This window comes from Saccopteryx bilineata, chromosome 9 (assembly GCF_036850765.1).
Source record: "Saccopteryx bilineata isolate mSacBil1 chromosome 9, mSacBil1_pri_phased_curated, whole genome shotgun sequence".
Lineage (NCBI taxonomy): Eukaryota > Metazoa > Chordata > Mammalia > Chiroptera > Emballonuridae > Saccopteryx > Saccopteryx bilineata.
In genome coordinates, this window is record NC_089498.1 from 59,597,190 (window position 1) to 59,613,704 (window position 16,515).

Consider the following 16,515-nt stretch of genomic DNA (forward strand, 5'->3'; position numbering starts at 1 on the left):
TCTTTTTGAAATAGAGTACATTTGAAGTAACTTGCAGTTAGTTGGTCCCTACAGAACCCTGATTTCCAGAGTCTGACAGTTCTGTTTACTTGTATGAGTTGAGAAGCAAGAGTTGCATCAGTTGACTTGAGGATTTATATATATGTGGGCAGGGGATAGAGTGGTTGGATAGTCATAAACAAGGTAGGCTGCTCCAATTGATTTTTTTCTTTTTCTTGGTTAATAATTTTTAGTTGGAAAAAGATAGTGTTCTCTAAATACTCTTTGGCTTTCTTCAAATTGAGCATTCTAGTTTTTTCCCTGAAAATACAAATTGAAGTATTGGTTGTCTTCCTTTGTATTTCCTAAACGGTTGCTATTTTTACTGAGTGAACTTTTTATTCAAGGACACCACCTGCTGATAGGCTTCTTCATGTAGCTCTTTCGGACTCAGGGAGCACAGGCACATAGTTGGTGGGGCCATGAGGCTATGGCTGCACATCTCACTGTGCTCTTCCAATATTCTCAGGTTTAGATATGGGGTCTTTTCATGTCTGATTTTACTAATTTAATGGTTGCTTATTTGACATGGTGAGTTCGATGGGGGTAATCATTTTCTGTGTCGTTGTAATACATCCTCTCACAGGCCTTTCCTCAGGTTCGATGGCCCCCCTCCCTTTGCCTCTGAAACGACATTTGCGATCATTTGTATATCTAAGAGTTTAGAGGGTTGTAAGAATGGTATATCCCAGACAGTTAACAAACTGCGATAAAAACTATTAGCTGTACCTGGTTTCTTGGCTCCCAACATGTTACCTTTAATATCAGACTTTCTAGCATTTCAGAAATGATTCGACCATCACCTAAAGGTTTTCCTTTTGCTACCAGACCTGACTTTCCCCTCAAAACCTACAATGCCACCACCATGTTCTGAGCTCTACTGCCATGTCCTGTAGATTAGAGAAGTTCTCCGTGGAGTGTCTGACCATTCTCTCTCTCTCCCTTTCTCTAGAACTAAATAAAAACCGAAGAAAGCTTTTTGACCCGCCAAATGCACGCGCCTCTTTCCTGGAAGGCGGAGCCAGTGGGCGGCTGCCCCGGCAGTATCACTCAGACATTGCCAGCGTCAGTGGCCGCTGGTAGCAGCGCTCTGAGCGCGCACATCCGCCAGCTCTCGCGTTGGACACAGGAGATCTGTGAACGGCCTTCACTGCACCCCGTCCTTAGCACTCTGGTGTCTGGTGTCAGGACCAAAGCTTCTTATTCACACCTGAATTTTGTGCCAAAAAAGGAAGAAAAAAGAGATGTTCTTATGTCATCATACAGAACACCACATGCAGATCCCTTTTTTGAAAAATGGCAATTGGACAGAATTTGCAATATGAGGGTAGGGCTTTACTTCCTGTTTTTATTTACCTATGTAACATATGCACTGATTTTTTTTTTTTTTACTTAAAATGAAGGATGATTTGACATCTGGGATGCCAGAAAACATTGAAGTTATTGTTTGCTTGTTTTGTTTTGGTATTTGGGGATTTTTTAAAAAAATAATCAAAGTGGAATTTTCTGGTACTGCTTTAAATAATTGTTGAGGTCTTTCAGCACTTTACACTTTCTAATTTCTTGTCCTGTGGAAATTATCTCTCTTTCTATCATGTTTATGTTACCTGAGGTAATGGTACAAATCAGATTTAGTCATATTTTTTCCAACTGTGTTAAATTTTTATTTGAAATGGTACTGGATTATTAGTCTTTGTGCAGAATATTCTGTGACTTTGGGAAATGTAAGTGATTCCACTTGGTTCTGGACCAGTTCTGTTCATTTATGTCAGCATCCTAGAAACAATTAGCAATGAACCTAGTTCACTGTAATAGGTGCAAAGAAAGACCAAATGGACTTTGCAATATTAACCCTTTGCAATTATCATATTTAGCTGCTGCCTATATTGCTAAAATGATTTTAATGGTTGTCTAAAAGCAAAGGGCTATTTTTAGTATACTGCCACTAAGGGACAATTATTTATATCAAACTTTTTATTTTTAGATATTATAAGCATACAGTACATAATTGATTAAATTGATATCTACTAGAGATTTATGGTACCAAATGGATGGCATTCAATACCTGGAGCCTTAGATTGTCACTTTATTTAAAAAAGACAAATAATCATCTGACAAGACAACACTGTTGCCATTAGGAAGAAAAATAGATGTCCTTATCATGTATACATTAGCTGTGCTCCATATGGTCAAAGGACTTTCCTAAAACCATGTGTGTCTGCTTTAAGTAGACTCATGTTTGTTGAGAACAGAAGGCTTTATTTAAGTCTCCAGGGTAACAGTTTATAAAGACAGTGGAATTTGAAGGAGGGGGGAAAATGACTATTTTCTAAATGGCTAGACTCATTGTTAAAATCTTATACTGTGAAAGTCAAAGAAATCAGGCAACATTGTTTCCTAGGTCTTTTCAGACATCTTGTGGATTTATGAAGGGTTTTCAATTCATAAAGAAAATCACTAAGTGCCTCTCTTTTCTTCAAAGTAATATTATTTCCAAGTGTATTAATTTGTTGGAAAACTTTCCCATAGGAAATGTTGTGAATTACCTGTACTGTAATGACTTATTTATGTTCATTAGTCAAGATTTTCTACATGGACATAAACCACTGTTGCATGCTCTTAGCAGAAGGCATTAGATAAGCAAACATAACAATTAGGGACTTTCATACAAAGGCAGAATCAGAAATACTTGCCAGCCATTTTACCATGAAGGAACAGAATTGAAGAGAAATTTTGCACACAGAAAAGTTTTCACTTTAAAAAATTGTGTTGGTTACTGTAAAGGCATAGATGATGTACTATTATAAAATCAAGTATAGCAGCACTGAGGGGATACCCGTTCCTAAACTAAACTGTATCTGCTTAAGGACAGAAAGCTGGATTGCTCCCTTTGCAAGTACAATGGAATCATCCTACACACGTGTCAGAAGTACACGTTGTCATGTGGAGCTCCCCATCTAATGTGGCTGTACAAACACATATGCTACACATTCAGCACAAGAATTCCAGGTTTGTTTCCTGTTGAGCAACCCAGTGCTCTAAATTCTATCGTTTCTTGAATAAGACTTTCCCAAATAAAAATCTTTTGGCGCTCTTTCACCAGCCCTCTACCGTGCGCTCACCACACAAGGTAGATGGGATGAATTTGCAGTATTAGGTTGAGAGAGGTTTTATGAACAGTCCTTTACGCCAAAAGGAAAGCTGTCCCACTTAAACTAGATACAATAGGGTGGTTAAAAATAAATAAAAACACTGGAAATTACTTTTCTCACTTTCTCTTGACGCCAGGAAGGGAATATGACACTACAATACTTAGTGTTGTCAGTGTTATATGATGCACAAAATATTTGGATTATTTGAATAAATGGTAGTTTTTAATCAATCTGTGCCTTAATAGTGACCAATTATCTGTAAATATAGAACAGATACAGATTGTATTGTATTTTTTGTGTGGGTTTTTTGTCCTTTTAATGATTTTTTTTAAGTAAGAGATGGAATTAAACATTGAAAAATGGGAAATTTTTCTAAGCTAATCAATTGTTATATGACAAATAAATTTATATAACCCTTTTGTATCACCCCTGCTAGATGAAATGTCTTTTAAAAGAAAAAAAATCTTTGCACAAGTTCTTTGCCTGTGTTTGTTTTCTAAGAAAACATTTTTTGGTTTTATATGGCTATTTTCAGCAGAATGGAAAGCTGTTTCTGTAAGTAGAACTCTGTGTCCTGTTGTTTTGCACTGACAGTCCTCATATCACCCAGAAGCTAAGGCACTTTATTTTAGCCAGTGAATCCAGGACCGGTATTCAATCATTGTTTTTGTGGCCACCCATTAGGCACATACAAAAGGAGTAATATGATGGAACAGGTTTTACTCTTGTGCTTTCCTTTTTAACGGCTCGAATGTATGATTACTTTGACAGCCTCATCCATCAGCAGTGGAGCTCCCTATTGAAGGCCTTCGTGGCCCAGGTCTCTCTCTCTCAGAAAGTGACCTTTGTGCTATCACTGAATGCTCACTGTGCCTTGACCTGAGATTCTTTCTGAACCCATTCTTAAACAGACTTGCTACTGTATTACTAATCCTGAGATAAGTCTAAATCTCAAAGAAAACCTTTCCACCCATATGCACCCAGAAATATTTGCACTTGAATTAGCTGTGGCAAATGTTTCTTTAGAATGGTTTCTAGCACAAGAATTGTTTGAATAACTGAAATATTACGTGGGAGCCAATATTAAATTATCCATTCACTCATTCATTATATAAATACTTAATGATGACTTAGTAAGTACCAGGACCTGTTCTAGGAACAGCAGGGAATGAAACACAAGCCCTTACCCTCATTAAGCTTACATTCAAAGTGAAGAAAGGTGGAGCAGATGAAGAGGGGATTGGAGGATGGACTGTCCCTACCTTTCAACAGAGTCTCCAGGCATGCATAGCACTCCGAGGAAACTCAAGTGCTGTTTAGAAACCGTGGTTTTTTAAAATTTAATATATTGGGGTGACACTGATTAACATAAATATATGGGTTTCAGGTGCCAATTCTACAACACATCTCTGTACATCTTTGTCCATCACCATTTATCCCCCCATACCTTCCTACTCCTTCCTGCCTACCCTGGCAATCATCACACTGTTGTTCATGTCCATGTTTTTGTTTTTTTGCTTAATTCCTCTACCTCCCCTTATGCAGCCACACCCCCTCAACAGCTCTATCTATGTGTCTGCCTCTACTTTTCTTTCTTTTTTTTTTTTTTTTTTTTTTTTTTATTTTATTTTATTTATTTTTTTTTTTTTTCATTTTTCTGAAGCTGGAAACAGGGAGAGACAGTCAGACAGACTCCCGCATGCGCCCGACCGGGATCCACCCGGCCCGCCCACCAGGGGCGGTGCTCTGCCCCCCAGGGGGCGATGCTCTGCCCATCCTGGGCGTCGCATATTGCAACCAGAGCCACTCTAGCGCCTGAGGCAGAGGCCACAGAGCCATGCCCAGCGCCCGGGCCATCTCTACTCCAATGGAGCCTTGGCTGCGGGAGGGGAAGAGAGAGACAGAGAGGAAAGCGAGGGGAAGAGAGAGACAGAGAGGAAAGCGCGGCAGAGGGGTGGAGAAGCAAATGGGCGCTTCTCCTGTGTGCCCTGGCCGGGAATCGAACCCGGGTCCTCCGCACGCTAGGCCGACGCTCTACCGCTGAGCCAACCGGCCAGGGCCTCTGCCTCTACTTTTCTTAAAAGTTCATTTTGTTATTTGATTCCACATATGAGTGAAATCATATCACGCTTGTCTTTCTCTGATTGGCTTTTTATTCACTTAGCATAATGTTCTCCAGGGTCATCTATGCCGTCATAAAAGGTAAGATTTTCTTCTTTTTAATGGCTGTGTAGTATTCCATTGTGTAAATGTAATATAGCTTTTCTATTCACTCATCTACTGATAGACACTTGGGCTGCTGCTTCCAAATCTTGGCTATTGTAAATAATGCTACTGTGAACATAGGGGTGCATATATTCTTTCGAATTAGTGTTTTAGGGAAAACCCCAGTTTTTGATAAAACTTAAAAGTACTCATAACCACAGGCCTGTGCTTTCAAATGCAAAAATATTCCCTTCATTTGCCAGCCTTCCTTTTTCTAGACTTTATAGGCTTATTCACATTCTCAAAGAGTGTGTAGGCAAAAGGGTTATGACTCACAGCTTTATAATTATACTCTGTGTGACCCACCACTTCTTAGATTTGACCACAAGGGACTTGGCAGTATTGAGAAATCAGGTTTACCTTGAAAGAATCTTGAGGTTTTGGTGTATTTTTTTTTAATCACTGAGGATATTCCAAGAATGCAGTAATATAAAAGTATGATGTCACTAAGATGGTGACAGGTTATTCCTGACTTCATTCCCCCTTACAAGAACAGCTATCATGGACAAAACACCACTGAGAGAATCCTAGAACATGGGAGTGATGCTGAAGTAACCTCCTGAGTACACCACAGAGACCAAGACAGCTGGATTAGAAAGAAAGGAATGGCATCCTGGCCCCTCCCCCAGGCCAGTACAGCACCATGCAGAGAGGTGCCCCCTGAGCCTACAGTTCCTCCAGTAGGAAAAGAGCCTCGGATGACATCCAGCACCCCCAACATTGTGGGTGACTTTATGGGAGCCCATATACTCTGGTTTTATGCGTGGGGATCACAGGGGAATCTGCAGGATTCAACTACTGGGAATCTAACAGCCAAAAATGGGGGGAGGGGACCCTTGCAACACTAGCACTTGGATCTTAGCAGACAAATCTCCTTCCCTCAGAGGCCTAACCCAGCATTTTGGCTCCTTTGCAGAATCGTCAGTGGTGCAGTCTCACCAGGGATATTAACAGCATGCAGGTCTGCTTGATTTGGGTTCTTAAATGAGTTTGGCAGGCCCTGGAGCCTGGTGTGCCCATGCCCAGGCAGGAGGGTTGGGTTGTAGCCCCACCCTCTGCAGAGCATGGCTCCCTTCTCCATCCTGACCAGAAGTACGTTTGGGAAAATCAAAATCTAGGAGTTAGCTGAAGAGGACCTTCACAGTTCCACCCAGACAGGAGCATGGCCCTAGGCCCTAACAGGAAGAGCTCTCTGGAACCTAGAAGCTGCTTTGTAACCCATTAATGCTCAAGCCAAGATATGGACAGGCAGAAATGACTATCCCCAGAATAAAACCAGTGGCTCTATTCAGCCAGGGAGTTTATGGCATGGGTCAGCTTGAGGCAGGTATCAAAGAGCCTGAGTGGTCTTGGAGATACGGGGGTAGGGAAACTAATTCATACCCCCAGTCATTGCTGAATACAGCCTTCAGCCCACCCAACTGGATTACCTTATCAGAGCACGTGAGGTGCTGCACAGACCCTCCCAACAGTCATGCTTACAGTGATGTTAAAGAGAAAGTAGCCGTGGCTTTCCTCATCTGCAGAACCAAACCAAGTGGCCTCACCTTTGACCAAGATATTCGCTGTACACTCCTAACCAATTTGGATCCTCAAACAACAAGCCCTGCACATCCTGGGTCCCATCCTACTGTCCTGCCAAAGAAGGAAAACTGTCCCTGGCAGTCGGTAGAGCGTTAGCAGAGTATGGATGTCCTGGGTTCTAGTCCTAGTCAGGGCACTCAATGGAAGTAGCCATCCGCTTTTCTCCCTCTTCTTCTCACCCTCTTCTCCTCCCACAGCCAGTGGCTAGGTTGGTTTCAGGGTCAGCCTGGGCTATGAGGATAGCTTGGTTGGTCTGAGCATTGGTCTCAGGTGTGCTGAGGATAGCTTTGTTGATTCAAGCATCAGCCCCAGACGAAGGTTGCTAGATGGATCTTGGTCAGGGCGCATGTGGGAGTCTTATTATCTCCCCTCAAAAACAAAGAAGGAAAACTAATTTAAAATTCTACCTGCTTTTGAGGATAATACACAATCCTGACCATCCAGTAAACCTGACCAGAGAATGTAGGCAAATTCAGAGCCCTTCCTACAGCCTCACATGGGCAGGGAACCAAGCCAGCAGTATTATCCAACTATACTCAGCCAGACACTCCCCCTCACCCGAATATCAGCTCAAATGGTTGCCATGTGGAGTAGGCCCCACCTACCCAGAGACATTACCAGCAGACCCATCCAGAAATGCAAACTGAGCTGAGTATTGAAGGACTGTCTCTACCAAAGTGAACCTGCACACTCTGGAAGAGGAGACATTATTCAAATGCATGGATATCACATAAGGAATCAAAGATCATGAAAATCACACCATCAAAGAAAACTAGTACAGCATTAATAACACCCTAACGAAATGGACAGCTATGACTTTCAGGCAGAGAATTCAGAATAATTCTCAAAAGAATTTGAGTGAACCACAAGAATATACAACCTGACACTTAAACAAAATTAGGAAAAAAATTTATCAACAAAACAAGTTTAACAAAGAAATAGTAACTATTGGGCAAAAATCACTGAAATCCTAGAGCTGAAAAGTAAAATAACCAAAGAATTTATTTTATTAATTTTTTTTTTGTATTTTTCTGAAGCTGGAAACGGGGAGAGACAGACAGACTCCCGCATGCGCCCGACCGGGATCCACCCGGCATGGCCACCAGGGTCCACGCTCTGCCCACCAGGGGGTGATGCTCTGCCCCTCCGGGGCGTCGCTCTGCCGTGACCAGAGCCACTTTAGCGCCTGGGGCAGAGACCAAGGAGCCATCCCCAGCGCCCGGGCCATCTTTGCTCCAATGGAGCCTTGGCTGCGGGAGGGGAAGAGAGAGACAGAGAGGAAGGAGAGGGGGAGGGGTGGAGAAGCAAATGGGCGCTTCTCCTATGTGCCCTGGCCAGAAATCGAACCCGGGTCCCCCGCACACCAGGCCGACGCTCTACCGCTGAGCCAACCGGCCAGGGCCTATTTTATTAAATTTTTTTAATTTATTGTGTTAACATGGATTCAAGTTTCCCACTCAGTATAACACCCTCACCTCCCAGCAACATGCTCCCATTATACCCCCCTTGACCCTCTCTCCTTGAGTCCCTCCCCCCTTCCCTCTGGGATTTACTATCCTGTTATCAGCATCTATATGTTATGTATATATAATTTTACTAATCCCTTCACCCTCTCTGATCTTATCCCTCCAACCCCCTTCCCTCTGACAGCTGTCCTGCCTGTGACCCCACCTCTGCCTCTATTTCATTCCTCAGTTCACCATGTTCATTAAATTCTACGTATAAGTGAGATCATATGATATTTGTCTTCCTCTGCCTGGCTTATTTCACTTAGCACAATAATCTCAAGGTCCCTCCATGCCATCACAAAAGGTAAGAATTTCTTTTTTTCATGGCTGTATAGTATTCCATTGTGTATCTATACCACAGCTTTTTTATCCACTTGTCTGTTAATGGACATTTGTGCTGCTTCCAGATCTTGGCTATTATAAACAATTCTCTAATAAACCTGGGAACACATGTCTTCTTTTGAATTAGTGTTTTGGAATTCATAGGATATACACCTAAACCTAAAAGTGGGATAGTTGGGTCAAAAGGCAGTTCCATTTTTAACTTTTTGAAGAAACGCCCTACTGTTTTCCACAGTGGTTGCACAAGTCTACATTTCTACCAGCAGTGTAAGAGGGTTTCCTTTTCTCCACACCCTTGACAGCACTTATGTATGGCGATTTGTTAATGAGAGCTATTCTGACAGGAGTGAGGTGGTATCTCATTGTGGTTTTCATTTGCATTTCTCTGATGATTAGTGACATTGAACATTTTTTCATACCTATTGGTCGTATGTATGTCCTCTGTAGAAGTGCCTATTCAGATCCTTTGCCCAGTTTTTTTTTAATTTTTAAATTTATTGTGTTCACATAGATTCTAGTGTCCCCCCAAATACATCATCGCTTCCCCCGTATTCCCCACTAGATCCCCCTTGTCCCCCTCCCCATAACACCCTCCCCTCTTCCCTCCAGGATTTGGTTTTCTGCTCTCCTCCCATCCTATCAGCCTATCATCCTCTTTCCCTCTGTCCGCTTTCCCTCTGGATCCTTTGATCCTGCCTCTTGTCTCTATTCTGTTCCTCAGTTCATATTGTTTGTCGGATTCCTCAAATGAGTGAGGTCATATAATACTTTTCTTTCTCTGCCTGGCTTATTTCACTTAACATAATAGTTTCCAGGTCCATCCATGTTGTTGTAAAAAGTAAGGTTCCTATTTTTCATGGTCCCATAGTGTATATGTACCACTGTTTTTTAATCCATTCATCCACTGACAGATGCTTGGGCTGTTTCCAGATCTTGGCTATTGTAAACAATGCTGCCATAAACATGGGGCTGCATTTCTTCTTTTGAATCATTAATGTGGTGTTCTTGGGATATATTCCTAAAAGTAAGATGACTGGATCAAAAGGCAGTTGCATTTTTAATTTTTTGAGGAATCTCCATACTGTTTTCCACAGTGGCTGCACCAGTCTGCATTCCCACCAGCAGTGCAGGAGGGTTCCCTTTTCTCCACATCCTCGCCAGCATTTGTTATATGTTGTTTTGTTAATGAGTGCCATTTTGACAGATGTGAGGTGATATCTCATTGTGGTTTAAATTTGCATTTCTCTAATGATTGATAATGTTGAACAATTTTTCATCTGCCTGTTGGCCTCTTTGGAGAAGTGCCTATTCAGTTTTTTTCCCTATTTTTGATTGGATTGTTCATCTTCCTGGTGTTGAGTTTTACAAGTTCTATATAAGTTTTGGTTATTAACCCCTTATCAGACGTATCGTTGAATATGCTCTCCCATTGTGTGTTTGCCTTTTTATTTTGTTCATATTTTCTTTAGCTGTGCAAAAGCTTTTTAGTTTGATATAGTCCCATTTTTATCCTGTCCTTTATTTCCCTTACCCGTGGAGATAAATCAGCAAATATATTGCTGTAAGTGATGTCAGAGAGCTTATTGCCTATGTTTTCCTCTAGGATGCTCTCGGTTTCACGACTTTCATTTAAGTCTTTTATCCATTTTGAGTTCATTTTTGTGAATGGTGTAAGTTGGTGGTCTAGTTTCATTTTTTGCAGGTAGCTGTCCAACACCATTTGTTAAAGTGATTGTCTTTACTTCATTGTATGCTATTACCTCCTTTTTCAAATATCAATTTGCCATAAAGGTGTGGGTTTCTCTTTTACTAGATTTTTTTCCGTGCTTTGTTCTATCTACAGCAGGCCCCTTAAAATTTCTTGCAGCATTGGTTAGGTTGTGATGAATTCCTTGAGTTGTTGGGGTTTTTTTGTTTGTTTTGTTTTGTTTTTTATTTGTTTTTGTCTGGGAAGCTTTTTATTTCTCCTTCAATTTTAAACAATAGCCTTACTGGATAAAGAAACCTTGGTTGTAGGTTCTTGTTCAGCATTACTTTGAAATTTCCTTGCCATTCCCTTCTGGCCTCAAGTGTTTCTCTTGAAAAGTCAGATGTCATCCGTATGAGGGTTCTTTGTAGGTGATTGACTGTTTTCATCTTGCAGCTTTTAGTATTTTTTTTATCTCTTAGTTTTGGTATTTTGATTATGATGTGTCTTGGTGTGGATCTTTTTTAAATGGGTTCTCTCTGCTTCTTGAACCTGTGTAACTCTTTCCTGCATTAATTTAGGGAAATTTTCAGCTATAATTTCCTCAATCAGGTACTCTATTCCTTGTTCTTTCTCTTCTCCTTCAGGAACCCCTATTATGTGGATATTGTTTCTCTTCATGTTGTCACAGAGCTCTCTTAGAGTTTCCTCAGACTTTTTGATTCTCTTTTCTTTTTGCCGTTCTGCTTCCATGCTTTCACTTATCTTGTCCTCTAAGTTGCTGATTTGATCCTCTTCTTCAGCCTGTTTTTAATTCCTTCTAATGTAGCCTTCATTTCTGATATTGTTTGTCATTTCTGTTTGGTTCTTCTTTATGATTTTTGTGTCTTTTTTGATGCTTACAATTTCTTTAGGTGTTCATTAAGTCCACTCATTGTAGCTTTGAGATTCATAAGCATCCTAACAATCATTATTTTATACTCTGCATCCAGTAATTTGATTACTTCCGTTTCACCCAAATCTTTTTCTGGGGATTTTTCTTGTTGATTCATATGACTTAAGTTTCTCTGTCTTCCCATTGTTTCTGTGTGTGGCTTGCAGGCGTTTTCCAGCTGTGGTCTCCTTACCTAGTAGAGCTGCTTTAAAATCTTGATTTGTCTGTTTTCAGTTTATTTAACTTAGCAGCGGGCTTGTTTACTATCTTCGCATGGGGCTTATTTGAAACTGTATCCGGGAACAGAGGTGGGTGTGTCCCCTGAGAATCTAAAGGCGAGTTCTGCCAGCTGCTCTCTGGGGGTGAGGGCCATTCTCAGTTTCAGTTGGGGGAGGTGTATCTCAGATCACCCTGGAGACCTGAGTTACTGCCCCTCTGCCCCACTTCCTGCTGCTTTCAGCTGTGTCTTTCATGCTGATTGGAGCTGGAGAGCTTTTTGGAGGTGGATCACCTGGAACCACTTTAGGCTTATGCTTGGTGGAGGGATCAAACCCTCCCCCAGCTATGGCTGCCTTCACACTGGATGAGTCAGCTTCTCGGGTCATCCTAGGTATTCCTCTGCCCGTCACCATCTGTCTTGCTCTCCCCACTTTCCTCGTGGAAGACAAGCCAGTCCTCTCAGCCATCCTCGCCCCCAGAGTCCCAAGCAAGTGGCTGTGAGTGATATTTTCTGCTCTGTCCCTTTAAGGCACCCCCACCACTTACCACACACAGAACTTTGCTCTTCTCCCCTTTCAATGCTTTCCATCTGCCTCTTCCAGTCCCTGGATTTCTAGGCTGGGTCTCTGGTTCTGAGACTGAGGGCCCCCACCTCTCAGGGTCTCTCTTTGTGTAACGAGAGCCCTCTGGAATCTCAGTCTCAGCTTCCTCTTGCTCCTGGAAGCAGGGGAGCCCCCGCTACTCCCCCTACACACACATTCCCTATCAGGATTGGTGTGGATTCTTCTTTGCTCCTTGGTTTTTGAGACCTGTTCTTTTAATTCAAAGTTGGTTTTTCATGACGGTTGTTTCTAAATTAATTTGTAATCCAGTTTGGTAGTATGAGCTGAGAGTCTGTCTGTGTGTCTGCCTACTCCACTGCCATCTTGGAATCCTCCTTTGCCCAGGTTTTAATTGGAATGATAACCCTCCTGGTTTTGAGTTTTAGAAGTTCTTTCTAAATTTTTGTTCTTAAAGCCCTTATCAGATGTCTTGGTAAATATGTTCTCCCATTTTGTGGGTTGTCTTCTTATTTTGTTAATGGTGTCTTTTGCTATACAAAAGCTTTTTATTTTGATATACTACCATTTGTTTATTTTGTCCTTTATTTCACATGCCTATGCAGATATATCAGCAAAAATATTGCTACAAGCAATATTAGAGAGTTTACTGCCTTATGTTTTCTTTCAAGATTTTTATGGTTTTGTGAGCCTTTTTGTGGATGGTTTAAGTTGGTGGTCTGGTTTTACTTTTTTGCTTTTCCAGTCCAATTTTCCCAACATCATTTATTAAAGAGACTGCCTTTACTTCATTGTATATTCTTGCTTCCTTTGTCAAATATATGTTGACCATAAAGGCATAGGTTTATTTCTTGGTTCTCTGTTCTTTTATATTGATCTGTATGCCTGTTTTTCTGCCAGTCTGAAGCTCTTTTGATTATAATGCCCTTGTAGTATAACTTTATATCAGGAAGTGTGAAACTTCCCATTTTGTTCTTTATTTTTAAATTGCTGAGGCTATTCAGGTTTTTGGTTGTTGTTCCAGATAAATTTTTGGAATATTTGTTTTAGATCTTTGAAGTATGCCATTGGTATTTTAATAGGAAGTGCATTGAGTATATAGATTGCTTTGGGTACTATAGATATTTTAATGATGTTTATTCTTCCTATTCATGAACACAGTATATGCTTCCATTTAATTGTATCTTCCTTGATTTTCTTTTGCAATGTCTTATAATTTCATGAATATAAGTATTTTACCGCCTTGGTTAAATTTATTCCTTGGTACTTTATTTTGGTGCATAGTGAAAAAGATTGTTTTCTTAATTTCTCTTTCTGTTTATTTTTGGTGTATAAAAATGGCACTGATTTATGAATATTAATTTTATATCCTACCTTGCCAAATTCATTTATTTAGTAGTTTATTGACTACTAGTAGTTTATTGACTAAGACTTTAGGGTTTACTATGTACAGTATTATGTCATCAGCAAATAATGAGTTTTACTTCTTTTCCAAATTGGATGCCTTTTATTTCTTCTTCTTGTCTGATTACTATGACTAGAACTTCCAAAACTATGTTGAAAAAGAGTGGTGAAAGGGGGCACCCCTGCCTTGTTCTGATTTTAAGGGGATTGCTTTTAATATTTGTCCATTGAGTATGATATTCACTGTCAGTGTCTCATATATGGCCTTTACTGTGTTGAGGTATGTTGCCTGTATTCCCGCTTTGCTCAGAGTTTTTATCATAACTGGGTGCTGGGTCATATCAAATACTTTTTGTGCATCTATTGATATAATCATGTGATTTTTGTCCTTCATTTTGCTTATGTGATGAACACATTTATTGATTTGCAAATATTTTACCAGCCTTGTCTCCCCAGAATAAATCCCACTTAATCATGATATCTTTTTAATATATTTCTGGATCCAGTTTGCTAATATTTTGTTGAGAATTTAGCATCTATGTTAATCAGGGATATTTGGCCTATGGAGATATATATATATATATATATATATATATATATATATATATATATATATATATATATAGTCTTTACCTGGTTTTGGATTAAGGATAATGCTTGCCTCATAAAATGAGTTTGGAAGTCTTCACTCATCTTGATGTTTTGGAATAGTTTGAGAAGGATAGGTGTTAGTTCTTTGAATTTTTGGTAAAATTTGCCTGTGAAGTCATCCAGTCCAGGACTTACTGTTTGTAGGAAGTTTTTTGATAATTGTTTCACTTTCATTTGTTGTAATCAGTCTGTTTAGGTTTTCATATTTTTCCAGATTGAGTTTTGGAAGATAGTATGTTTCTAGGAATTTATCCATTTCGCCTAGGTTGTCCAATTTTTGACATATAGATCTTCAAAATATTTTCTTACAATCCTTTGTATCTTTATGGTATCAGTTGTTACTTCTCCACTTTCGTTTCTAATTTTACTTGTTTCCTCTCTCTCTTTTTCTTCAGGCGTCTGGTTTAAGGTTCATCAAACTTTTTTACCTTTTCAGACAACCAGTTCTTGATTTTGTTGATCTTTTGTATTGATATTTTGCCTTTCTGTCATTTATTTCCACTCTGATCTTTATTATTTTCCTCCTTCAACTTCCTCTGTTTTATTTTTTGTTCTTTTTCTGTTTTTTGTTCTGTTTTGTTTTTTGTTCTGTTTTGTTTTTTATGCAGGGTTAGGTTGTTTATTTGAGCTTTTTCTTCTTAAGGTATACATATTTTGATATGAACTTTTCTCTCAAGACTGCTTTCTCTGTGTCCCATAGATTTGGGGTTGTTTTAAGTTCATTTTCATTTGTTTTAAGGAAATTTTTTATTTCTTTCTTAATCTCATTGTTAACCCATTTGTTATTTAATAACATGCTATTTAGCCTCCAAGTGTTTGAATGTTTTTTCAGTTTTTCTATTGTAGTTGATTTCTAGTTTCATGCCATTGTGATCAGAGAAGATGCTTGATGTGATATCAATCTTCTTAAACTTATTGAGACTTTTTTATATCCTAACATGTGGTCTGTCCTAGAAAATGTACCATGAGTACTTGAAAAGAATGTATATTCTGCTGCTTTGGGTTGAGATGTTCTAAGCATATCAATTGAATCCAGTTGATCTAGCATGTCATTTAAGTCTGCTGTTTCTTTGCTAATTTTTTGTCTGGTGGATCTATTTATTGACAGTGGGATATGAAAATTCCCTACTGTGTTAGTACTGCTGTTGATCTTGCCCTTTATGTCAATCAATATCTGCTTTATATATTTAGGTGCTCCTATATTAAGTGTATAAATGTTCAATGGTTATATCCTACTGTTGGATTGCTCCATTTACCATTATGTAATGACCTTCTTTGTCGTTATTATAGCCTTTGTTTTTAAGGCTATTTTGTCAGATATAAGTAATGCTATGCTAGCTTTTTATTTTATTTCTATTTGCATGAAATACTTTTTTTCAACCCTTCACTTTCAGTCTGTGTGTATCTTTTGTTCTGAGGTGGGTCTCTTGTTACAGCATATATATAGGTTCTGTTTTCTTATCTATGCATCTACCCTAAGTCTTTTGATTAGAACATTTAATCCATTTACACTTAAGGTTATTATTGACATGTACTGTACTTATTTATTGCCATTTTATTCTTTAAACCTACAATCCTCTATCTCTCGATTTCTTTTTTCCTTTGCTCTTTTTATAGCAGGCCCCTTAACATTTCTTGCAGTACTACTTCGGTTGTAATAAATTCCTTGAGACATTTTTTGTCTGGGAAGCTTTTTATTTCTTCAATTTTAAATGATAGCCTAGTGGATAAAGTAGTCTTATTGTAGGTTCTTATTTTGGGTCACTTTGAGTATTTCTTGCCAATTCCTTCTGGCCTAAAATGTTTATTTTATTTTATTTTTATTTATTTATTTTTTAAATTTTTTGTATTTTTCTGAAGCTGGAATCGGGGAGAGACAGACAGACTCCCGCATGCGCCCGACCGGGATCCACCCGGCACGCCCACCAGGGGACAACGCTCTGCCCACCAGGGGGCAATGCTCTGCCCCTCCGGGGCATCGCTCTGTTGCGACCAGAGCCACTCTAGCGCCTGGGCCAGAGGCCAAGGAGCCATCCCCAGCGCCCGGGCCATCTTTGCTCCAATGGAGCCTCGCTGCGGGAGGGGAAGAGAGAGACAGAGAGGAAGGAGAGGGGGAGGGGTGGAGAAGCAGATGGGCGTGTCTCCTGTGTGCCCTGGCCGGGAATCAAAC

The 16,515-nt window shown here is 39.9% G+C and overlaps 1 protein-coding gene across 2 annotated transcripts in view; it reads left to right on the plus strand.

Annotated features, from left to right (window-relative positions):
* Positions 1 to 3,657, plus strand: part of BICC1 (BicC family RNA binding protein 1) — a 389,702-nt gene extending 386,045 nt beyond the window's left edge. Inside the window, exon 21 of one of the 2 annotated variants that reach the window (XM_066243092.1) lies at positions 992 to 3,657. In XM_066243092.1, coding sequence (XP_066099189.1) covers positions 992 to 1,122 — 131 coding nt within the window. In that variant the 3' untranslated portion in view covers positions 1,123 to 3,657. The remainder of the gene's footprint in view (positions 1 to 991) is intronic. The other variant, XM_066243093.1, reaches the window with a different exon arrangement.
* The last annotated feature ends 12,858 nt before the right edge of the window (positions 3,658 to 16,515 follow it).